The sequence below is a fragment of the Ambystoma mexicanum genome, chromosome 9 (genome assembly GCF_040938575.1).
Source record: "Ambystoma mexicanum isolate Mex_15411 chromosome 9, UKY_AmexF1_1, whole genome shotgun sequence".
NCBI lineage: Eukaryota > Metazoa > Chordata > Amphibia > Caudata > Ambystomatidae > Ambystoma > Ambystoma mexicanum.
The window spans coordinates 1,464,832,701-1,464,858,498 of NC_090931.1; the positions used below are offsets into that span (position 1 = coordinate 1,464,832,701).

The 25,798-nt window shown below is 51.9% G+C and overlaps 1 protein-coding gene across 2 annotated transcripts; it reads right to left on the reverse strand.

Annotated features, from left to right (window-relative positions):
• Window positions 1–15,707: 15,707 nt before the first annotated feature.
• Window positions 15,708–21,545, reverse strand: LOC138489221 (tubulin alpha-1D chain). Of its 2 annotated transcripts, none has more exons than XM_069616898.1 (4): window positions 21,140–21,545; window positions 18,143–18,365; window positions 17,607–17,755; window positions 15,708–16,794 (listed from the first exon to the last, which is right to left on the reverse strand). In XM_069616898.1, the coding sequence occupies exons 1-4, from the start codon at window positions 21,140–21,142 to the stop codon at window positions 15,811–15,813; spliced, it is 1,359 nt and encodes a 452-aa protein (XP_069472999.1). In that variant the 5' UTR covers window positions 21,143–21,545; the 3' UTR covers window positions 15,708–15,810. The 2 variants fall into 2 exon arrangements, with proteins under 2 accessions (XP_069472999.1, XP_069473000.1); XM_069616899.1 differs by lacking the exon at window positions 21,140–21,545 and adding an exon at window positions 20,798–20,969.
• Window positions 21,546–25,798: the final 4,253 nt, after the last annotated feature.

Sequence of the window (25,798 nt, forward strand, 5' to 3'; positions counted from 1 at the left end):
CTATGACACCATTCGGTATAGCTGTTCTCATACCAACATCTGCCTCATACTCCACATCACTCTAACTAATCACTGCTGGTTTCACACCTCCCAGCCAGGCGTTCTCCTCAGGCCTAACACAGCCAGAACCGGTCTGGATAAAACCTGCCAGAACAAACACATACCCCTGATCTCTCAACCACCACACCTACCGCTATGAAGCAGCTATTACACAAATGCCATACCAGCTGCACACATATCCGGTGCTCACAAGCACCTTTGACTCTCTCTACTCTCTCCATTGACTTGAACTTCGGTTCCCAAGGGCGTTCAACCTACCAGTGCCTTCAGACCATACCAATGGTACATAAGGCGCTATATAAATGCAAAGTAACATAACATATAGGTTATGACGAGGGGTCCCTGCAAGGATAGCAGAGTATATAGGCTATGGTGAGGGGTCCCTGCACTGGTGGAAGAATATATAGGTTATGGTGAGGGGTCCCAGCACTGGTGGAAGAAGTGTATATAGGTTATGGCGAAGGGGTCCCAGCACTGGTGGATGAGTATATAGGTTATGGGGAGGGGCCCCAGCAATGGTGGAGAAGCGTATATAGGTTATGGTGAGGGGTACGGCACTGTTGGAAGAAGAGTATATAGGTTATGGCAAAGGGTACCAGTACTCATGGAAGAGTATATAGGTTATGTCAAGGGGTCCCAGCACTAGTGTAAGAAGAGTATATAGGTTATGGCAAGGGGGTCCCAGCACTGGTGGAAGAAGAGTATATAGGTTATGGCTAGGGGTACCAGTACTCATGGAAGAGTATATATGTTATGGCGAGGGGTCCCAGCACTGGTGGAAGAAGAGTATATAGGTTATGGCGAGGGGTCCCTGCACTGGTGGAAGAAGAGTATATAGGTTATGGCGAAGGGTCCCAGCACTGGTGGAAGAAGAGTATATAGGTTATGGCGAGGGGTCCCAGCACTGGTGGAAGAAGATTGTATAGGTTATGGCGAGGGGGTCCCAGCACTGGGGGAAGAAGAGTATATAGGTAATGGCGAGGGGTCCCAGCACTGGGGGAAGAAGAGTATATAGGTTATGGCGAGGGGTCCCAGCACTGGGGTGAAGAAGAGTATATAGGTTATGGTGAGGGGTCCCAGCATTGGGGGAAGAAGAGTATATAGGTTATGGCGAGGGGTCCCTGCACTGGTGGAAGAAGCATATATAGGTTATGGCGAGGGTTCCCAGCACTGGGGGAAGAAGCGTATATAGGTTATGGCGAGGGGTCCCTGCACTGGTGAAAGAAGAGTATATAGGTTATGGCGAGGGGTCCCAGCACTGATGAAAGCAGAGTATACAGGTTATGGCAAGGGGGTCCCAGCACTGGTGGAAGAATATATAGGTTATGGTGAGGGGTCCCAGCACTGGTGGAAGAAGCATATATAGGTTATGGCGAAGGGGTCCCAGCACTGGTGGATGAGTATATAGGTTATGGGAAGGGGTCCCAGCAATGGTGGAGAAGCGTATATAGGTTATGGCGATGGGTACCAGCACTGTTGGAAGAAGAGTATATAGGTTATGGCTAGGGGTACCAGTACTCATGGAAGAGTATATAGGTTATGGCGAGGGGTCCCAGCACTGGGGGAAGAAGAGTATATAGGTTATGGCGAGGGGTCCCAGCACTGATGAAAGCAGAGTATATAGGTTATGGCGAGGGCTCCCAGCACTGGTGGAAGTAGCATATATAGGTTATGGTGAGGGGTACCAGCACTGTTGGAAGAAGCGTATATAGGTTATGGCGAGGGGTCCCAGCACTGTTGGAAGAAGCGTATATAGGTTATGGCGAGGGCTCCCAGCACTGGTGGAAGAATATATAGGTTATGGTGAGGGGTCCCAGCACTGGTGGAAGAAGCGTATATAGGTTATGACGAAGGGGTCCCAGCACTGGTGGATGAGTATATAGGTTATGGGAAGTTGTCCCAGCAATGGTGGAGAAGCGTATATAGGTTATGGCGAGGGGTACCAGCACTGTTGGAAGAATTGTATATAGGTTATGGCTAGGGGTACCAGTACTCATGGAAGAGTATATATGTTATGGCGAGGGGTCCCAGCACTAGTGGAAGAAGAGTATATAGGTTATGGCGAGGGGTCCCAGCACTAGTGGAAGAAGAGTATATAGGTTATGTCAGGGGGTCCCAGCACTGGTGGAAGAATATATAGGTTATGGTGAGGGGTCCCAGCACGGATAGCAGAGTATATAGGTTATGGCGAGGGGTCCCGGCACTGGGGGAAGAAGAGTATATAGGTTATGGGGAGGGCTCCCTGCACTGGGGGAAGAAGAGTATATATGTTATGGTGAGGGGTCCTAGCACTGGTGGAAGAGTATATAGGTTATGGTGAGGGGTCCCTGCACTGGGGGAAGAGTATATAGGTTATGGAGAGGGGTCCCAGCACTGGGGGAAGAAGAGTATATAGGTTATGGGGAGGGGTCCCAGCACTGGGGGAAGAGTATATAGGTTATGGTGAGGGGTCCTAGCACTGGTGGAAGAGTATATAGGTTATGGTGAGGGGTCCCTGCACTGGGGTAAAGAAGAGTATATAGGTTATGGCGAGGGGTTCCAGCATTGGGGAAAGAAGAGCATATAGGTTATGGCGAGGGGTCCGTGCACTGGTGGAAGAAGCATATATAGGTTATGGCGAGGGGTCCCAGCACTGGGGTGAAGAAGAGTATATAGGTTATGGTGAGGGGTCCCAGCATTGGGGGAAGAAGAGTATATAGGTTATGGCAAGGGGTCCCTGCACTGGTGGAAGAAGCATATATAGGTTATGACGAGGGGTCCCAGCACTGGGGGAAGAAGCGTATATAGGTTATGGTGAGGGGTCCCAGCCCTGGTTGAAGAAGCGTATATAGGTGGCGAGGGGTCACAGCACTGGTGGAAGAGTATATAGGTTATGGTGAGGGGTCCTAGCACTGGTGGAAGAGTGTATAGGATATGGCAAGGTGTCCCAGCACTGGTGAAAGAAGTGTATATAGTTATGGCGAGTGGTCTCAGCACTGGTGGAGCAGAGTATATAGGTTATGGCGAGGGGTCCCAGCACTGGTTGAAGAAGCGTATATAGGTTATGGCGAGCGGTCCGAGCACTGGGGGATGAAGAGTACATAGGTTATGGCGAGGGGTCCCAGCACTGGTGGAAGAAGCGTGTATAGGTTATGGCAAGGGGTCCCAGCACTGGGAGAAGAAGAGTATATAGGTTATGGCGAGGGGTCCCAGCACTGGGGGAAGAAGAGTATATAGGTTATGGGGAGGGCTCCCTGCACTGGTGGAAGAGTATATATGTTATGGTGAGGGGTCCTAGCACTGGTGGAAGAGTATATAGGTTATGGCGAGGGGTCCCAGCACTGGTGGAAGAAGTGTATATAGTTATGGCGAGTGGTATCAGCACTGGTGGAGCAGAGTATATAGGTTATGGCGAGGGGTCCCTGCACTGGTGGAATAAGAGTATATAGGTTATGGGGAGGGGTCCCAGCACTAGGGGAAGAAGCGTATATAGGTTATGGCGAGGGGTCCCAGCCCTGGGGGAAGAAGAGTATATAGGTTATGGCGAGCGGTCCGAGCGCTGGGGGAAGAAGAGCACATAGGTTATGGCGAGGGGTCCCTGCACTGGTGGAATAAGAGTATATAGGTTATGGGGAGGGGTCCCAGCACTGGGGGAAGAAGCGTATATAGGTTATGGCGAGCGGTCCGAGCACTGGGGGAAGAAGAGCACATAAGTTATGGCGAGGGCTCCCAGCACTGGGGGAAGAAGAGTATATAGGTTATGGCGAGGGGTCCTAGCACTGGGGGAAAAAGCGTATATAGGTAATGGCGAGGGGTACCAGCACTGGGGGAAGAGGAGTATATAGGTTATGGCGAGGGGTCCCAGCACTGGGGGAAGAAGAGTATATAGGTTATGGCGAGGGGTCCCAGCACTGGTGGAAGAAGCGTATATAGGTTACGGCAAGGGGTACCAGCACTGTTGGAAGAAGCGTATATAGGTTATGGCGAGGGGTCCCAGTACTAGTGGAAGAGTATATACTTATGGCGAGGGGTCCCAGCACTGGTTAAAGAAGCGTATATAGGTTATGGTGAGGGGTCCCTGCACTGGTTAAAGAAGCGTATATAGGTTATGGCGAGGGGTCCCTGCACTGGTGGAAGCAGAGTATATAGGTTATGGCGAGGGGTCCGTGCACTGGTGGAAGAAGAGTATATAGGTTATGGCGATGGGTCCCAGCACTGGTTGAAGAAGCATATATAGGTTATGGTGAGGGGTCCCAGCACTGGTGGAAGAGTATATAGGTTATGGTGAGGGGTCCCTGCACTGGTTAAAGAAACGTATATAGGTTATGGCGTGGGGTCCCTGCACTGGTGGAAGCAGAGTATATAGGTTATGGTGAGGAGTCCCAGCACTGGTTAAAGAAGCGTATATAGGTTATGGCGTGGGGTCCCTGCACTGGTGGAAGCAGAGTATATATGTTATGGTGAGGGGTCCCAGCACTAGTGGAAGAGTATATAGGTTATGGCGAGGGGTCCCTGCACTGGTGGAAGAAGAGTATATAGGTTATGGGGAGGGGTCCCAGCACTGGCTGAAGAAGCGTATATAGGTTATGGCGAGCGGTCCGAGCACTGGGGGAAGAAGAGCACATAGGTTATGGCGAGGGGTCCCAGCACTGGGGGAAGAAGAGTATATAGGTTATGGCGAGGGGTCCCAGCACTGGGGGAAGAAGAGTATATAGGTTATGGCGAGGGGTCCCAGCCCTGGGGGAAGAAGAGTATATAGGTTATGGCGAGGGGTCCCAGCCCTGGGGGAAGAAGAGTATATAGGTGAAGATCTAATGTCCTTCCGCAAACTACTGAAAACTTGGCTCTTCCCCTAAAACCAACCCGTATGCAAACTACCCCAAACAGAATAACGGCAGCTCAATGACACCAATCCAACAAACTACTAGATCCTGAATAACAATATGACAAATAACATTACAACATCAAGATCCATGTGAGAAATCGACAACTAATTACCACTAATGTAAACTAAAAGGACAAACAGAATAGAATGAGTAAAGTAGTCCAAAGCAGTGAAGTGGGTAAAAAGAACTAATTGCACGGAAACTGTAATGAAGTTTAAATTAATGAAATGGATGTAATGAGTGCAATGGACAAAATTAACAAAAACGGGCAAAATGAATTAAGAGAAGAGGATGGAAAATGAATACAAGAGACTGATGAATGCACAGACAGATGACTCCGACTGTATTAGTGCATGGCATAAATGGAAAGTACAGAATAGAAGACTCAAGTACATGAGACAAGAGCAGTTCATGAAATAGATGGAGAGCACGGAACGGATCCAGTGCGTATGACAAGTAACATGGCCTGAATCGATAATGTATGACGAATGAACGAAGTGAATGTAACGGATGAAACTGTTAAAACGGATGAGCGCGCTGAGCGGACTAATGCGTTGAGCTGATGAGTGTGTAGAGCGAATGAGTGCATAGAGCGGACGACTGTGTAGAGCAGATGAGTGCGGAAGAGTGTATAGAACTAAGGAGTGCATAGAGAAGATGAAGGTGCAGAGCGAATGAGCGTAGAGCGGATGAGTGTGTAGAGCGGACGTGGCTGTAGAGCGGATGAGTGCAGAGGTGCGGAGGAGTGTGTAGAACGCAGTAGCAGACGAATGTGCAGAGCGGATGAGTGTAAAGAGCGGATGAGTGTAAAGAGCAGGTGAGTGTATGGTGCGGATGAGTGCGTATGAGCGAACGACTTTGTAGAACTGATGAGCCCGTGGAAAGAACGATTGCATAGAACGGATAAGTGCGTGGAGCGGATGGGTGCGCAGAGCGGATGGGTGCGCAGAACAGACTAGTGGCTAGAGCGAACGAGTGTATAAAGCAGACGAGTGTATAAGAGCGAATAAGAGAGGAGGATTGCGTAAGAGCGGGTGAGTGTGTAGAGCGGGTGAGTATGTAGAGCGGACGAATGCCTAGAGCGCACGAGTCACTAGAGGAGACAAGTGCGTAGGGCGCATGAATACACAGTGCATATGAATGCGTAGACCGGATGGGTTGCATAGACCGGATGAGTTGCGAAGAGCAGATAAATGTCGAGTGCATGAAGAATGGATGAGTATGTTGAGTCGCTGAGTGCGTAAAGCGGACGGAATGGGCGAAGTATGTGGATGGAACGGCGACGTATATGGATAGAACGAGTGATCTATGTGAATAGAACGGGTGATGCATGTAGATGGAACAGGGTGACGTATGTGGATGGACGAGTGCGCAGAATGGATGAGTGCGTAGAACGGATGGAGCAGGCGAGGTATGTGGATGGATTGGGGATGTATGTGGATGGACGAGTGCGCAGAATGGATGAGTGCGTAGAACGGATGGAGCAGGCGAGGTATGTGGATGGATTGGGGATGTATGTGGATGGAATGGGGACGTATTTGGATGGAATGGGGACATGGGTGAATGGAATGTAGACGTATATGAATTGAATGAATGAAGTAAGTAGAAGGTACCGATGTAACATATGAAAGGTACGGATGAAATATGTGGAAGATACTGATGAAAAATTGTGGACCGGATGCATAAAACAACCTAGAATCCACGGAAATGATCGGTTACATGAACGGTTCGGAGTGCGCGGAACGGTTCAGAGTACACCAGAATGCAGGGAGCCGACTGGAATGCAGGGAACGGATCAGAGCGCTTTGAAAGGGCGAGACATACATGAATGATTTGGAATGCATCTAACGTTTGAAAGAGCATGTAAACCATCTTATCACATCACCATACTTACTCTCCTCTTTACATCACCATTCAACTAGAACACAGAGATACTATGACACCATTCGGTATAGCTGTTCTCATACCAACATCTGCCTCATACTCCACATCACTCTAACTAATCACTGCTGGTTTCACACCTCCCAGCCAGGCGTTCTCCTCAGGCCTAACACAGCCAGAACCGGTCTGGATAAAACCTGCCAGAACAAACACATACCCCTGATCTCTCAACCACCACACCTACCGCTATGAAGCAGCTATTACACAAATGCCATACCAGCTGCACACATATCCGGTGCTCACAAGCACCTTTGACTCTCTCTACTCTCTCCATTGACTTGAACTTCGGTTCCCAAGGGCGTTCAACCTACCAGTGCCTTCAGACCATACCAATGGTACATAAGGCGCTATATAAATGCAAAGTAACATAACATATAGGTTATGACGAGGGGTCCCTGCAAGGATAGCAGAGTATATAGGCTATGGTGAGGGGTCCCTGCACTGGTGGAAGAATATATAGGTTATGGTGAGGGGTCCCAGCACTGGTGGAAGAAGTGTATATAGGTTATGGCGAAGGGGTCCCAGCACTGGTGGATGAGTATATAGGTTATGGGGAGGGGCCCCAGCAATGGTGGAGAAGCGTATATAGGTTATGGTGAGGGGTACGGCACTGTTGGAAGAAGAGTATATAGGTTATGGCAAAGGGTACCAGTACTCATGGAAGAGTATATAGGTTATGTCAAGGGGTCCCAGCACTAGTGTAAGAAGAGTATATAGGTTATGGCAAGGGGGTCCCAGCACTGGTGGAAGAAGAGTATATAGGTTATGGCTAGGGGTACCAGTACTCATGGAAGAGTATATATGTTATGGCGAGGGGTCCCAGCACTGGTGGAAGCAGAGTATATAGGCTATGGTGAGGGGTCCCAGCACTAGTGGAAGAAGAGTATATAGGTTATGGCGAGGGGTCCCTGCACTGGTGGAAGAAGAGTATATAGGTTATGGCGAAGGGTCCCAGCACTGGTGGAAGAAGAGTATATAGGTTATGGCGAGGGGTCCCAGCACTGGTGGAAGAAGATTGTATAGGTTATGGCGAGGGGGTCCCAGCACTGGGGGAAGAAGAGTATATAGGTTATGGCGAGGGGTCCCAGCACTGGGGGAAGAAGAGTATATAGGTTATGGCGAGGGGTCCCAGCACTGGGGTGAAGAAGAGTATATAGGTTATGGTGAGGGGTCCCAGGATTGGGGGAAGAAGAGTATATAGGTTATGGCGAGGGGTCCCTGCACTGGTGGAAGAAGCATATATAGGTTATGGCGAGGGTTCCCAGCACTGGGGGAAGAAGCGTATATAGGTTATGGCGAGGGGTCCCTGCACTGGTGAAAGAAGAGTATATAGGTTATGGCGAGGGGTCCCAGCACTGATGAAAGCAGAGTATACAGGTTATGGCAAGGGGGTCCCAGCACTGGTGGAAGAATATATAGGTTATGGTGAGGGGTCCCAGCACTGGTGGAAGAAGCATATATAGGTTATGGCGAAGGGGTCCCAGCACTGGTGGATGAGTATATAGGTTATGGGAAGGGGTCCCAGCAATGGTGGAGAAGCGTATATAGGTTATGGCGATGGGTACCAGCACTGTTGGAAGAAGAGTATATAGGTTATGGCTAGGGGTACCAGTACTCATGGAAGAGTATATAGGTTATGGCGAGGGGTCCCAGCACTGGGGGAAGAAGAGTATATAGGTTATGGCGAGGGGTCCCAGCACTGATGAAAGCAGAGTATATAGGTTATGGCGAGGGCTCCCAGCACTGGTGGAAGAAGCGTATATAGGTTATGGTGAGGGGTACCAGCACTGTTGGAAGAAGCGTATATAGGTTATGGCGAGGGGTACCAGCACTGTTGGAAGAAGCGTATATAGGTTATGGCGAGGGCTCCCAGCACTGGTGGAAGAATATATAGGTTATGGTGAGGGGTCCCAGCACTGGTGGAAGAAGCGTATATAGGTTATGACGAAGGGGTCCCAGCACTGGTGGATGAGTATATAGGTTATGGGAAGTTGTCCCAGCAATGGTGGAGAAGCGTATATAGGTTATGGCGAGGGGTACCAGCACTGTTGGAAGAATTGTATATAGGTTATGGCTAGGGGTACCAGTACTCATGGAAGAGTATATATGTTATGGCGAGGGGTCCCAGCACTAGTGGAAGAAGAGTATATAGGTTATGGCGAGGGGTCCCAGCACTAGTGGAAGAAGAGTATATAGGTTATGTCAGGGGGTCCCAGCACTGGTGGAAGAATATATAGGTTATGGTGAGGGGTCCCAGCACGGATAGCAGAGTATATAGGTTATGGCGAGGGGTCCCGGCACTGGGGGAAGAAGAGTATATAGGTTATTGGTGAGGGGTCCCGGCACTGGGGGAAGAAGAGTATATAGGTTATGGCGAGGGGTCCCAGCACTGGTTGAAGAAGCGTATATAGGTTATGGCGAGCGGTCCGAGCACTGGGGGATGAAGAGTACATAGGTTATGGCGAGGGGTCCCAGCACTGGTGGAAGAAGCGTGTATAGGTTATGGCAAGCGGTCCCAGCACTGGGAGAAGAAGAGTATATAGGTTATGGCGAGGGGTCCCAGCACTGGGGGAAGAAGAGTATATAGGTTATGGGGAGGGCTCCCTGCACTGGTGGAAGAGTATATATGTTATGGTGAGGGGTCCTAGCACTGGTGGAAGAGTATATAGGTTATGGCGAGGGGTCCCAGCACTGGTGGAAGAAGTGTATATAGTTATGGCGAGTGGTATCAGCACTGGTGGAGCAGAGTATATAGGTTATGGCGAGGGGTCCCTGCACTGGTGGAATAAGAGTATATAGGTTATGGGGAGGGGTCCCAGCACTGGGGGAAGAAGCGTATATAGGTTATGGCGAGGGGTCCCAGCCCTGGGGGAAGAAGAGTATATAGGTTATGGCGAGCGGTCCGAGCACTGGGGGAAGAAGAGCACATAGGTTATGGCGAGGGGTCCCTGCACTGGTGGAATAAGAGTATATAGGTTATGGGGAGGGGTCCCAGCACTGGGGGAAGAAGCGTATATAGATTATGGCGAGCGGTCCGAGCACTGGGGGAAGAAGAGCACATAAGTTATGGCGAGGGCTCCCAGCACTGGGGGAAGAAGAGTATATAGGTTATGGCGAGGGGTCCCAGCCCTGGGGGAAGAAGAGTATATAGGTGAAGATCTAATGTCCTTCCGCAAACTACTGAAAACTTGGCTCTTCCCCTAAAACCAACCCGTACGCAAACTACCCCAAACAGAATAACGGCAGCTCAATGACACCAATCCAACAAACTACTAGATCCTGAATAACAATATGACAAATAACATTACAACATCAAGATCCATGTGAGAAATCGACAACTAATTACCACTAATGTAAACTAAAAGTTTAAACAGAATAGAATGAGTAAAGTAGTCCAAAGCAGTGAAGTGGGTAAAAAGAACTAATTGCACGGAAACTGTAATGAAGTTTAAATTAATGAAATGGATGTAATGAGTGCAATGGACAAAATTAACAAAAACGGGCAAAATGAATTAAGAGAAGAGGATGGAAAATTAATACAAGAGACTGATGAATGCACAGACAGATGACTCTGACTGTATTAGTGCATGGCATAAATGGAAAGTACAGAATAGAAGACTCAAGTACATGAGACAAGAGCAGTGCATGAAATAGATGGAGAGCACGGAACGGATGCAGTGCGTATGACAAGTAACATGGCCTGAATCGATAATGTATGACGAATGAACGAAGTGAATGGAACGGATGAAACAGTTAAAACGGATGAGCGCGCTGAGCGGACTAATGCATTGAGCTGATGAGTGTGTAGAGCGGATGAGTGTATAGAGCGGACGACTGTGTAGAGCAGATGAGTGCGGAAGAGTGTATAGAACAATGGAGTGCATAGAGAAGATGAAGGTGCAGAGTGAATGAGCGTAGAGCGGATGAGTGTGTAGACCGGACGTGGCTGTAGAGCGGATGAGTGCAGAGGTGCGGAGGAGTGTGTAGAACGCAGGAGCAGACGAATGTGCAGAGCGGATGAGTGTAAAGAGCGGATGAGTGTAAAGAGCAGATGAGTGTATGGTGCGGATGAGTGCGTATGAGCGAACGACTTTGTAGAACTGATGAGCCCATGGAAAGAACGATTGCATAGAACGGATAAGTGCGTGGAGTGGATGGGTGCACAGAGCGGATGGGTGCGCAGAACAGACTAGTGGCTAGAGCAGACGAGTGTATAAAGCAGACGAGTGTATAAGAGCGAATGAGCGTGTAAGAGAGGAGGGTTGCGTAAGAGCGGGTGAGTGTGTAGAGCGGGTGAGTATGTAGAGCGGACGAATGCGTGGAGTGTGCGTGGGCATAAAACGGACGAGTGCCTAGAACGGACGAATGCCTAGAGCGCACGAGTCAATAGAGGAGACGAGTGCGTAGGGCGCATGAATACACAGTGCATATGACTGCGTAGACCGGATGAGTTGCGTAGACCGGATGAGTTGCGTAGACCGGATGAGTTGCGTAGAGCAGATAAATGTCGAGTGCATGAGGAATGGATGAGTATGTTGAGCCACTGAGTGCGTAAAGCGGACGGAATTAGCAAAGTATGTGGATGGAACGGGCGACGTATATGGATAGAACGAGTGATCTATGTGAATAGAACGGGTGATGCATGTAGATGGAACAGTATGTGGATGGACGAGTGCGCAGAATGGATGAGTGCGTAGAACGGATGGAGCAGGCGAGGTATGTGGATGGATTGGGGATGTATGTGGATGGAATGGGGACGTATTTGGATGGAATGGGGACATGGGTGAATGGAATGTAGACGTATATGAATTGAATGGATGAAGTAAGTAGAAGGTACCGATGTAACATATGAAAGGTACGGATGAAATATGTGGAAGGTACTGATGAAAAATTGTGGACCGGATGCATAAAACAACCTAGAATCCACGGAAATGATCGATTACATGAACGGTTCAGAGTGCGTGGAACGGTTCGGAGTACACCAGAATTCAGGGAGCCGACTGGAATGCAGGGAACGGATCAGAGCGCTTTGAAAGGGCGAGACATACATGAATGATTTGGATTGCATCTAACGTTTGAGAGAGCATGTAAACCATCTTATCACATCACCATGCTTACTCTCCTCTTTACATCACCATTCAACTAGAACACAGAGATACTATGACACCATTCGGTATAGCTGGTCTCATACCAACATCTGCCTCATACTCCACATCACTCTAACTAATCACTGCTGGTTTCACACCCCCCAGCCAGGCGTTCTCCTCAGGCCTAACGCAGCCACACTCGTTCTGGGTAAAACCGACCAGAGCAAACACATACTCCTGACCTCTCAACCACCACACCTACCGCTATGAAGCAGCTATTACACAAATGCCATACCAGCTGCACACATATCCGGTGCTCACAAGCACCTTTGACTCTCTCTACTCTCTCCATTGACTTGAACTTCGGTTCCCAAGGGCGTTCAACCTACCAGTGCCTTCAGACCATACCAATGGTACATAAGGCGCTATATAAATGCAAAGTAACATAACATATAGGTTATGACGAGGGGTCCCTGCAAGGATAGCAGAGTATATAGGCTATGGTGAGGGGTCCCTGCACTGGTGGAAGAAGAGTATATAGGTTATGGCGCCCAGTACTCATGGAAGAGTATATAGGTTATGGCAAGGGGTCCCAGCACTGGTGGAAGAAGTGTATATAGGTTATGGCAAGGGGTCCCAGCACGGGGGAAGAAGAGTGTATAGGTTATGGCGAGGGGGTCCCAGCACTAGTGGAAGAGTATATAGGTTATGGGGAGGGGTCCCAGCAATGGTGGAGAAGCGTATATAGGTTATGGCGAGGGGTCCCAGCACTGGTGGAAGCAGAGTATATAGGTTATGGCGCCCAGTACTCGTGGAAGAGTATATAGGTTATGGGGAACGCATACGAATGTTCATCTTATACAAATCCCCTGTGGTATCCCACAGGCGTCCACCCTGTGTCCCTGCTTTCGTTCGATGCATGTGTGCAGTTTCTGGCACATGTGTTACTTCTACAGACACTGGATTTGTCTTTGCACGCCGAGGATGCACAGGGTAGAGACGGATGTGGGGTCCTCAGCCTTCAGATCTGGGGCTCCATGCTGAGAGGCGCCTAGACTTGAAGACAATGCATTTGGCAGAAAGAGCTTTTTCCTGCAAAGCGCCATTGCCTCGAGCTGCAAGTTCAGGAGCTGCGCCCTAGTGCCTGGGCGTGACACGGTGGTAGCGCTTTATGAAATGCGCCTGTGTGGACCAATCACAACACCGATTTGCTCTTTCAGTAAAAACGAAATGTTTCCTAGCCATCCTACTCCGTCTCGTCGGTTTCCGAACACCCTAGCACCGAGAAGCCTCGGAAAGGTTTATTAACGCTCCACGAAGCTTTTACCAACGCGGACATATGGGCCTGGATCAATGTCTGGGGGTTCCTGTGGCCGGCTGAGAGGGTTCCTGCTCCTGGGCTTGCAGGTGCCAGTCGGGGACCTGGAGCGGGAAATACTGGCCCTCTCGTCTTTTCAGTGGGGGTGTCAGGTTATCATCGCCCAGGACCATCCGGCTTTTTTGTGCTGTTATCCTATCCCGTTTCAGGGGGGCAGTGGGGAGTGCCCTGTACTAGGCCCCGCTCATTATTAAGTACTCTGCCTACTAAGATATATAGCCGACTAAAGACGCACAGCGGCCAAGGAAACCTGAAGACCGTTCTCTCCGAGACCAGTGAGAGTCGGTGTACGCCTAGCCGGGGTATAAGGGAACTGGGGACGTCCTACAGCAAAAACAGGGCTCCCCGTTTTGCTGACCGTGGTGGTTCAGTCCACTCACGGGAAAAGCCGGGCGTTGTGTATTTATTGGGTATGTATAATGCGCCTATACAGCAAATGGTGTTTCAATGCGCTTCAAGACAAGGAGGGGGAGAGAAAACAGGACAAACATGTTCCCCTGAGACATTCGGAACGTCGAAGTGCATCAACGAGGAGGGAGTGGGAGAACAAGTGAAAGTAGGGGGAGGGGCAGAAATCCCCACCCCCACTCCCCCAAAAAAGGCTCCTACTAGGCCCCAAGACATTAGGACCTTTCAAATGTATCAAGAAAGCAGGGAAGAGGCTTCACACGCAGAACTAAAGCTGGAGGTGGCTCGCTCAGGTGGCGGGTGCCAGCGGGGGAGGGTCGTCTGCTGCAGACTGTGCAGCCCAGGGAAGGATTGAACAAAACCACAGGAAATCAAAGCGAACCGTGATAGGACTGACCTCAAAGTAGCACGCGTGTGGAAAAGTGCAGGCAAGTTGCGGTAGTCGCTCCTCGTGCAGCGCCTGCTCCTGTGCTCGCGGAAATGCAGGTGCTGCTGCAAAACCGGGGGCGGGGGGGGGGGGGTTAGGGGAGCGAGAAAGTAAGTACCGCCACCCACCTTGGCATGTGGATGGGTGTCTGGTAGAACTTGCACTGCTGCTTGCGCGTGCAGCAAGACCTCAGTCCTCTACTCTTTCTGAGTGCTGCCTGATGCAGAGCGTGCACGTGTGTGCAGAAAGACCTCAGTCCTCTACTCTTTCTGAGCGCTGATGCAGAGCGTGCACGTGTGTGCAGAAATACCTCAGTCCTCTACTCTTTCTGAGTGCTGCCTGATGCAGAGCGTGCACTGCTGCTTCGTGCACGTGTGTGCAAGACATCAGTCCTCTACTCTTTCCAGGTGCTGAAGCAGAGAGTGCAAGTGTGTGCAGAAAGACCTCAGTCCTCCCTTTCCGGGTGCTGAAGCAGAGCGTGCACGTGTGTGCAGAAAGACCTCAGTCCTCTACTCTTTCCGGGTGCTGAAGCAGAGCGTGCACGTGTGTGCAGAAAGACCTCAGTCCTCTACTCTTTCTGAGTGCTGCCTGATGCAGAGCGTGCACTGCTGCTTCGAACACGTGTGTGCAGCAAGACCTCAGTCCTCTACTCTTTCTGGGTGCTGAAGCAGAGCGTGCACGTGTGTGCAGAAAGACCCCAGTCCTCTACTCTTTCCGGGTGCTGAAGCAGAGAGTGCACGTGTGTGCAGAAATACCTCAGTCCTCTACTCTTTCTGAGTGCTGCCTGATGCAGCGCGTGCACTGCTGCTTCGTGCACGTGTGTGCAAGACATCAGTCCTCTACTCTTTCCGGGTGCTGAAGCAGAGTGCAAGTGTGTGCAGAAAGACCTCAGTCCTCTCTTTCCGGGTGCTGAAGCAGAGCGTGCACGTGTGTGCAGAAAGACCTCGGTCCTCTACTCTTTCTGAGTGCTGCCTGATGCAGAGCGTGCACTGCTGCTTCGTGCACGTGTGTGCAGCAAGACCTCAGTCCTCTACTCTTTCCGGGTGCTGAAGCAGAGCGTGCACGTGTGTGCAGAAAGACCCCAGTCCTCTACTCTTTCCGGGTGCTGAAGCAGAGAGTGCACGTGTGTGCAGAAAGACCTCAGTCCTCTACTCTTTCTGAGTCCTGCCTGATGCAGAGCGTGCACTGCTGCTTCTGTGTGCAGATTTGGGCAGAAAGACCCCAGTACTCTTTCCGAGTGCTGAAGCAGTGTCCGCCTTTCAACTCTTTGTGTGACAGCAAGCAGTGGGAACGTGTCTGGCTCTTGCATAAGAACCCCTAAGAGAAACATTTGCAGGCACTGCGAACCATATGACCAGCTTAGACTAACAGCACTTTCCAGCATCATCCTGGTAGACACTTGAAAATGCGTCACGTGCCTACGCGTCAGGCCAGTGCTTGTTAACTTCCAGGAATGCTATTGATTCGAACACTCTTCTATGTAATATCTTTCACATTTTAAAACAATCACCACACCAACAATAAAAACTCAACCCTCGGTATTAATAATTTAATGAGGTATTTTATTGGAAAAAATAGCTCTATGTTTAGTTAATAAACATTTCTGTTCAGTGCAAATTTCTCTGTAGAACAGTCCATGTCAGATTAATACTCCTCTCCCTCTTCCTCCTCCCCTTCTCCTTCCACGCTGTCTGTTCCCACTTCTTCATAATCCTTCTCAAGAGCTGCCATGTCCTCCCGGGCTTCAGAGAACTCTCCTTCCTCCATCCCCTCACCCACGTACCAGTGGACAAAGGCACGCTTGGCATACATCAGGTCAAACTTGTGGTCCAGCCGGGCCCAGGCCTCCGCAATGGCGGTGGTGTTACTCAACATGCAGACTGCGCGCTGCACCTTGGCCAGGTCACCACCAGGGACTACGGTGGGAGGCTGGTAGTTAATACCAACTTTGAAACCAGTTGGGCACCAGTCCACAAACTGGATGGTACGCTTGGTCTTGATTGTTGCAATAGCAGCATTGACGTCCTTGGGCACTACATCACCACGGTACAAGAGGCAGCAAGCCATGTATTTACCGTGGCGCGGGTCACATTTCACCATCTGGTTGGCTGGCTCAAAGCAGGCGTTGGTGATCTCTGAGACGGAGAGTTGCTCATGGTAGGCCTTCTCCGCAGAGATTACTGGGGCATATGTGGCCAGGGGGAAGTGGATACGAGGGTAGGGCACCAAGTTGGTCTGGAATTCTGTGAGATCTACATTCAGAGCACCATCAAACCGGAGGGAGGCTGTGATGGAGGATACAATCTGGCCTATCAAACGGTTGAGGTTGGTGTAGGTTGGGCGCTCAATGTCCAGGTTCCTGCGGCAGATGTCATAGATGGCTTCATTGTCCACCATGAAGGCGCAGTCAGAGTGCTCCAGCGTGGTGTGGGTGGTCAGGATAGCATTGTAGGGCTCAACAACAGCGGTGGAGATCTGCGGCGCTGGGTAGATAGCGAATTCAAGCTTGGACTTCTTCCCATAGTCAACAGAGAGGCGCTCCATCAGCAGGGAGGTGAAGCCTGAGCCGGTGCCTCCACCAAAGCTGTGGAAGATGAGGAAGCCCTGGAGGCCAGTGCACTGGTCAGCCTGTGGAGGAGAGGAAACCAAACAATTAATATTTAGGCAGAATTCACCCGTGATTGCAAAATGGCTCCTCAGTCACAATACTTTCACAGCCATCTGCCAGCCAGGATCCTAAGCATATAGTGCACTATTGGCTTTCTTCAGAGAAAAACATTGCTTTATTGGGTGTCTTCTAAACCAATATGATCAGCAGAAACATATGGCTAAAACATGAAAGACTGTATTGAGGATCAACGATGCGACTATTGGTCCACTCCCAGAAAGGAACCAATGGCTGAGGAGATGCCTCTGGACTGCCATCAATGTACCCAATCCTCATGATATAGCAGAGCAAGTGTGATGAAGGAATTTCTCTCTACAAGCTCCAGGCCCACATAAAAGACCATGACTTTTGCAGAAGGCTATCGAGAACCATGTCAACTCTATCTTTCAACTGGAGGTCCGGGTTTCTATTTAGAGAAGGGGACCTACACTGCGCGTTAATTCAGGTTGAAAACACATATACCCTTAACACCGATGTGGTTGAACAGAGAAGGAGCTGTCAGATATTATGTGGCGGTTCAAAGGATGCTGCAAGGACAGGGAGGAAGGATGCAGAGGGAACAAATGCTGGGGAAAGAGTGACGTGAAACAGAAAAAAAAGATAAGGGTATGCCATGACGGGAGGTGCACCTGGCGGGTCTACCAAGCCCGAACAGCCTTTGCATACCAACCCCCACATTTACCAGATGTTGGAGAGGTTTCAAATGAGTGCCTAGCCACCGCCCCACACCCCCTCCTCTCGCCAAGGCGGTGAGACCGATCCATGTACGTACCAGCTTCCGGATCCGGTCCAGCACGAGGTCGATGATCTCCTTGCCGATGGTGTAGTGCCCGCGGGCGTAGTTGTTGGCAGCATCTTCCTTGCCCGTGATGAGCTGTTCTGGGTGGAAGAGCTGGCGGTAGGTGCCGGTGCGGACCTCATCTGCACACAAAAAAAACAAGGTGCACACATTTATGAGATGGTGGAGGATGTTTAGTTGTAAGGAGGTACTCTGGTCACCCCTTCAGTTTTAGGAGAGTTAGGTCGTATGGAAGAGGAGCCTTCTAGCAAAACATGCACGGAGGGGTTTGGAAACGAAAAGCAATTGAGATGCAAGGGAAGCCATTTTGAAACTGAGCTCACATTGGACCCAAGAGGGATGTAGCTACATCTCGAGGTAAGCTGCCCGAGAGGTCTGGTGGACAGAGAGAAGGCATAAGGGTCTTTCCCACCCAGGTCTGACCATCTGGCAACATGCGAGCAAGCGCACAACACACACAGCCCAGGGAGGGACTCGGTAGCCACCACACACCCAAACCTCGCACTCACCTATGACGGTGGGCTCCAGATCCACAAAGACAGCCCTGGGCACGTGCTTCCCGGCCCCGGTCTCACTGAAGAAGGTGTTGAAGGAGTCGTCACCGCCCCCAATGGTCTTGTCACTGGGCATCTGTCCGTCCGGCTGGATGCCATGCTCCAGACAATACAGCTCCCAGCAGGCATTGCCAATCTGGACTCCGGCCTGGCCAACGTGGACTGAAATACACTCACGCTGTGGAGGAGAAAGGCAGGACACATGAGAAGAGGGGAAGACATAAGTGCATTGAGCAAGTATAATGCACACAACCTCATGCACCCCCAGGTCTGGCTGCCGTGCCACTGCGGCTGGCCCCCTGCCCTTCCCGTGATTGCCCTACCCCCCCACAATGCCTGGGGTGTGATAATTCCTAACAGAAAAAGCCCCCTTCACACTTGTTCAAAGACTCCCCACAGATTGACAGAAAAAGCTTGTGTGTGTGTGGGGGGGGAACCTCGGGGGCCCTATCCCCTCTTGGCAAGGGTGACTAGCCAATCTGTTCACATCCATAGCTGGTGGCAGTGGGGCAAGGCTACTCCGCCCATACACCCGGCGTGGCTGCGACTCGCCTGCCCCCCTCGCCCCCAGCACCCGCCGCACAAGATTCGGTGACACAGTTCCCCAGCCCAACACAAACACCGAAAAGCACCCTTAAGTGCCAACCAGGCTGAACTGGCAGGCACTGGCCTGGGAAGGAATGCCAGTCTGGGGGTGGGACACCGGCAATATCCTATGCACCCTCATGGAAGGGCCCCCCCTTGATGTGCCAGGCTGGCACGTGGCCACCCCGCCCTGGCCAGTCTTCCGGATGCCCCACAATGCAGGTGAAGCTCTGGGGCTGGGGGTGAGTATTGTAGGGTACATAGTGGGTTCCATATTGTTTTCGACTTCTCAGGCCTCTCCCTGGTGTGCCTGCTGCGCCTCAACCAATCACAGCGCAAAACTCGCCACCCATTGTCTTAGGCCGCGCCCCTAATCTTGGGGATGATGCAAACACATCGACAGAGTGTCCCCAAGGAGTGCCCCTCCCAGAAAGCAGACACCCATAGGAAAAACCCCACCCCCAATCCCAGACATAAGGAACATTACACACCATGGACACGGAAATAAACAACACAAGCGGGGGCACCGCAGACCCCCATCACACGTATTAATAGAGGAAGATGCAACAATGGCGCCGGAAAGCACCTCTTCTTTTCCAAGCCCCTGGTGGCGAGGGTACCAGAGACCCCCCCTCCCGCCCCCACAGCGGAGCCAATGCGCTGCCTGCAGCTCGGCCCCATGGGGAAAGGATGCCATTAGCATTTTCTTTCAAGGATCAGCAGCAGGCTGCGTTCTCTGTGAATAATCTACCCCTCCCCCGCCCCCCCGCAGCCATCGCCCCATTTGCGAGGAACAGAGGAGGGGATGGGGGAGGGTTTGCCGCAGCTCTTACCTACATCAGAGAAAGACCCCCAACCACCCCGTGATCCATTGGGGGTTACACGCCCACCCTGCCCACGGGTGCGGTACCCAGCATTGGAGCACGGCCAGGGCGAGAGAGGCTGTGTGGCTACAGTGGAAGCCTGGGCAGAGTAAAGCCATCGCTCGGTGGCACCTGCCCCCCCCCCCCCACGATACCCGATGGCCTGCCAGCACTAATGCTTCGGTGGGGCGTGAGTGGGGGCAACCTGCTCAGCTGCAGGGGAAGCTTGGGTAGAGAAAAGCCATGGCTCAGTGGTACCTGCCCAGCCACCTCCACCATTCACTGGGGCCTTTGCCCTGCCCACTGCTGCCGTGCCCTAGCCATGAAGCTTGGCCAGGGCGAGAGAGTGCCCAGGCTGTGCGGCTACAGTGGTCAGTGGAAGCTTGGGCAGAGTAAAGTCATCTGTCGGTGGTACCTGCCCAGCCACCCCACCATACACCTGGGCCTTTGCCCTGCCCACTGCTGCCGTGCCCCAGCACTGAAGCCTGGCCTGGGCGAGAGGGCGCAGGCTGTGCAGCTATAGATGGGTATAATACCATTCGGATCACTACCTGCCCCCACAGGGCGTGCTGCGGTAGGAGCTTGGCGACAGAACAAAGGATCACTGCCCCCCCCCCGCATACATGTTCAGGCTGCGCAGCTGCAGCGAAAGCGTAGCTACACCAACATACTCTGGGTGGTAGCACTGGCCAGCCCTCCTCCCCGCGGCGCCCATCACTGAAGCCCACCCGCGCGCTCCGATGCTGGCAGCGGCGCCGTGATGTGCATAAGAAAACATGGTGGATGCGGCGAGCGCGGGGACATAGCTCGGCTAATGGGGGAGGGGCTGGCAGGGGTGACTGGCAACGCATGGATCGGGCAGTCCTGGTGAGGGGCTTCGGCGGGCTTGCCACACGGGCCGGTGGCTGGGCTGATGGGGGAGGGGGCTGGCAGGGGTGACGGACGGGGAAGCGGGCGGAGGTGGTGTGGTGGCAGTGCAGGGTCGCTCCGCAGCACCGATGGGCGAGAGTCGGAGAGCGAGGAGGGGCGGTGGGTGGCTGCAGGGGGTGATGGATCGGGCAGTCCCGGTGAGGGGCTTCGGGTGGGCTTGCCACACGGCCGGTGGCTCGGTGTGGGGGAGGGAGGGATGCTGAGGGCGGCTGGGCACGCACTGCGCACTCACCATCTTGTCTGCTCGGCCTGGGTGTCGGAGGCTGGAAATGAAGTGGGCGACGTAGGCACAGACGGGCGGCAATAGAGGGCGAGGTAGTGGTCCGCGGTATAGGATCAGTACTGAGGGGGGGGAGCGGCAGGGTGCGCACTGCCTATCCTGCCCGATGATGGGATTGGTACAGAGCGGTGTGACGGCGCTGGAGGGAGTACCAGGGGATGGGTTCGGTGCAGGGAGGGGTGAGAGTGGCCTCGGTGCAGACGAGGGGGGGGAAGGGGCCTGGGCATAGGGAGGGCAGAAAGATCTGGATTATTAAGGGATTGGCATGGGTGGGGGGTGCAGCCGGGTACTCACCATCCTGTCTGCTCGTCCTGTGAAGCCTTCTGTCCGACGGTAATGGCTCGGCGATGGCTGGCGACGCTCTGAGGGTCTGCCTGGCCGCTGCCCCTTTTATAGCGCGCTGCGCGGTCACCTGTCCGTGTTGTTGGAAACGGGGGTCTGTCTCTGGAAACTGGGTCCCGCCCGCTGCTGTTGGCATGGAGACGCGGGGCTTCCAACAGGAGAATGGGCAGGGATGGGTCGGGAGGGGGGGAGGGAACAAAGCTGGGAGGGAACAAAGAAAGGAGGGAGAAATGGCGGCTCCCCCAGGGCCATGGAAACCCCAAACAAGCCGTGCGCCAGCAACCGGCGTCAACAGTCAACAGCATCCCCTGCATGCAGGACGCCCTGTAATTATCCCATCGACCCCCAAGACCGATCTGACCGCCAGGGAGGGGCTCCCCCGCCCCCTCCCACCGAGATGTCGCATTGCGCAGCAGCCTGGGTGCTGGGCGCAGGGACGGTAGCCGCCATGCGCGGGTGCGTGCTGCCTGTGCAGAAACATAGGTCAATCCAGTGCAATAGCTCGGTGGGATAATGCACCCGACGGCTGGCCTCACTGTGTGACCTGCATGCCGTAGCGGGGCTAACCCCGCATTTCCTGACAGTCTCGCCTTGTAATGCTTCAGTGCCCAGCCAAAACCTACGGGGGCCCCAGTGCCCACAATGCCTTATACGGGGCCTATGACTGCTCGTGCCACAGCCTACGGCCCGGAGAACATACACACTGAAGGCTGCCCTTACATGCCGGTGGTCTGAGGGTCTCCAGCTTATCCTTGCCTCCAGGGCACATCTTTTGGTGCCCCGCACAGGACCTGATTCACAGAAGTGTTTTATAATGGCGCAATCCCATAGGAACACGCTCTTGTGAATCGGCCCTATAGTGTTTACATTGTTGGACTGCATGCCTCCAAGCCTCCTTTTTTGCTTCTCACTCTCAGTGCTGTGAGTGGCCTTACTGTGACACAAAGCGGTATACTAGCAACACGCGTATCATAATTTCACGTGGCGACATGCAGCACTGTTCAAGAACCTTGAGCTGTGCACTCTCAGACATAGCTACAGTGCTGTGAAGGTATAGCACTGACAGCTGGGCACTATGCTGCCGTAAGGTGCTTAAGGATAGCCTAATTTACCAAAGGGGAACTCCAGGGACGTTGGCAATCCGGTCCACCCTGGTTGCCACCTAAAGAAACTTGACACAAGGCCCGGATACTATAGTTCACTCAACGTCAGGGAATCGGGAGCAGAGCAATTCAAGGGGAAGCTATTCTTTTGGCCCTTATTGGTACAAAAATACAGCTTCCCGTCCTTGTGTCTAGTTGCTTAAGCATAGTCCCCTCCCCTTTCTGCGCAGCATCACAATATTAGCTGGCAGCAGAGCCCCTCGACCCGCCAATTACTTATTCGCAGTACTACTCAGCATGAAACCCATAACTGCTAAAAAATCGTGTTATGGTACCAGTCATCTTTGCCAAAGCACCTACTCTCCTTTAATGAATCTTTCAGACTATGGTGTACCGAATTCCCAGACAGCTCAAGACCATGGGCCTCATTCTGACCCTGTCGGTCCCGAAACTAGGGTGCCAGTAAACTTACCGGCACTGTTGTTTCCGGACCAGCACACTACAGGTCTGCCTGCCGGAGCCGCCTTGCCCGACAGGTCTGACCCTGCCGGGCACAGCGGCCACGGTAGCCAGATCGTCACAGGAGCACTGTTAACAACGGTGCCAGTGCTTCCTTGTCCCCATTCACATAGAGTGCTATTGCACCCTATGGGAATGGGGAACATTTTCCTGCTCCTGACTTTCTAGGCCACCAGGGTTGTAATCTCCCGGTGGCACCGGGGAGTGAGGCGCCTGTAAATATTTACGGGTCCAGCGGCAACCTGCCGGTGGCACCGGTACGGTTACCGCCGGACCTGTAATGAGGCCCCATAACAATGGCAGTTAGGTGCTATGCAAATTTAACATAGCATAACATAACCGTAATCAAGGGGTTCTGTGTACACTGAAGCCCACTCTTGTGACAGAGGGGTCATTATTGTTTAATAGTCCTTATATTTATATGTTATATATTTTTAAAGTAGCAACCTAGCTTGGGAACAACAAGCAACTGCAACGTCATAGAGCAAACCATTGGAAGCAAACATGTAGCAAATCCCCAAGCAAACATTAATAAGAATGATCACAGCACTATACATGGAAAGGGGTGTACAGTGACTTTGGATCATAGCAGTTGTCAGGAATGCACATGTGACCTTTGAACCTGTCCCGTACTCCTGAAGAGCAGGTTTGGCAGAAGTTCAGGCGACTGGTGCAGCAGGGCACATGTATGCAATATGCTTTTAATGGTGAGCTTTATAAAAAAGGGGGTTTCTGGTTAGCAGACTCCCCTTTCAGAAACAGAATTACATGCATCGTTTTAATTTATTTAATACAAATGAAAAACGGCAGGCTTTCAAACCGTGGCCATACGGAAATCGGTCACAGGACACCATGGTGAGTAGGCGGAGCCCTGTGAAGAGGGCATTACCCAATTAATAGAAGCAACCACTAGGGCTGCGCTACCGTTCAGAAGTCAGGACCCGGTCATTAGAAACGATCATTAGGGCTGCGCTACCGTTCAGAAGTTGGGACCCGGTCATTAGAAGCGATCATTGGGGCTGCGCTACCGTTCAGAAGTCGGGACCCGGTCATTAGAAGCGATCATTGGGGCTGTGCCAACCGTTCAGAAGTCGGGACCCGGTCATTAGAAGCGATCATTGGGGCTGTGCCAACCGTTCAGAAGTCTGGACCCGGTCATTAGAAGCGATCATTGGGGCTGTGCCAACCGTTCAGAAGTCGGGACCCGGTCATTAGAAGCGATCATTGGGGCTGCGCCACTGTTCAGAAGTCGGGACCCGGTCATTAGAAGCGATCATTAGGGCTGCGCACTGTTCAGAAGTTGTGGGGCTGCAGTAAGGGCGTGATCATGCGCAGTAGACGTCTGATACCAAGCCATTGGAGCCTTTTTCACAATGTGCTGTTGGAAGGATAAGTTGCTATCCACAATGAAGCCATGGGATTTTTCGGAGTGGGTAAGTTGAGGGTTGAACCTGTCTAAGCACATTTTGCTCAGCAGAGTAGCTTCCTTCTTGGAGGGGTGGCACATGAGCATGAATTCAGTCTTGATGGGGTTAAACGTTAAGTAAGCACTTGTCATCCACGTTTAATTGGTTGCAAGGCACGAGCAAAGGAGAGGAATATCTTGTAGGCCCTCAAGCTTAAGGTACAACTGTGTATCATCCTCTGTGCGCTGGTGTAGCATGATGTGTGGGTCATCGTGGATTCCAGACAGAGGTTAAAGATGACCAGGGGGAGAATTGAACCCTGAGGGTCAACACAGGTGACGGGGTGCCAGTCTGACCCGAGGGAGCCCAACTGGACAGCCTTGTTTCTGTCAACATCAAGTAGGCTGGGAACCATTTCAGGATGGTGCCAGAGAAGGCCACCCTGTGTGCAAGGAGGGTGAGAAGTGTGTGATGAGAGGTCCAGGAGGACTAGCAGGCATGAGTCTTCTTTAGCGATAATGTGAAGGGCATCGTCGATCACCTAGATCAGGTTCCTGCAACCCCTGGCTCTCTGTACGTTTTGCAGTACTATTCCCAGAACAGCTCCCTATGCTGGTTCATGCTGATGGGAGTTGAAGTCCAAACCACCCGGGGCGTCAAAGGTTGTTGATGGTGGATGTTTCAATGCTCCATTTGGGGCGGAACCTGGATTAGTTATCCCGGAGCAGATGGAGTTGCTGAATGTTTGTAAGTAGTTGATTGGTAACTACCTTCTTAATGAACTTGCCGATACACGGGAGGGTCGTGATGAGCTGGTACTTTGCTGGGTCTCCCAGGTCGAGGGTGCGTTTTCAGGGCTGTGTGTAAACGCCCTGTTTTTGGCACATGTGGGAATGTGCTCTTGCTGAGAGAGGCATTGACTATTCCAAGAAGTCATGGGGGCAGGACCGGTATATATTTAAAGAATGGTGACCAGGAGGATGTCGTTGTCAGTTTTAAGGATGTGAGAGTGGCGAGAAGTCGGTCCAGGGTGGACAGGGGCGTCAGGGAATTTGGGGCCCTCGATGTGAAGCCAGATTGGCTCGTTCTTGTTGATGAAGAACTTGTCAGCCTCAAAATGGTCTCAGTAGTCTGGTACCTCTTTGTCTGATGTGGGGGTTGAGCAGTGTTCGAATGCTGCGAAAAGGCCCCTTTCCCGTTTTGAGGCTGCCATAACGGTGGTGGTTGACTAACTAGCCTTGACTTCGGATATCGGGGTCCACCGGTTTGTGGATAGTTGGTCTTCTGGTTTGTGGACCGTGTGCCATTCCTTCATCATTATGGCAGAGCAATGGCTGACATCCTCTGACATGGAGAAACGTGGGGCATTTTTGGATTGCACAAGCCTCTAATGATAGTCTGGTTAGAAGGAGGAATCCTGTCGATATTTAGGAAAAATGTATAGGGTAAAGGACCCTCGGCTGTATCATACAAGGAGACACTGAACTTCCCAAGACTTCTAATATCTTCGTAATGTACATTACAGGGTACCTTATTCTGCATAATACCATGGGGTAAGGGGACACGTTCTCACTTGTGATTAT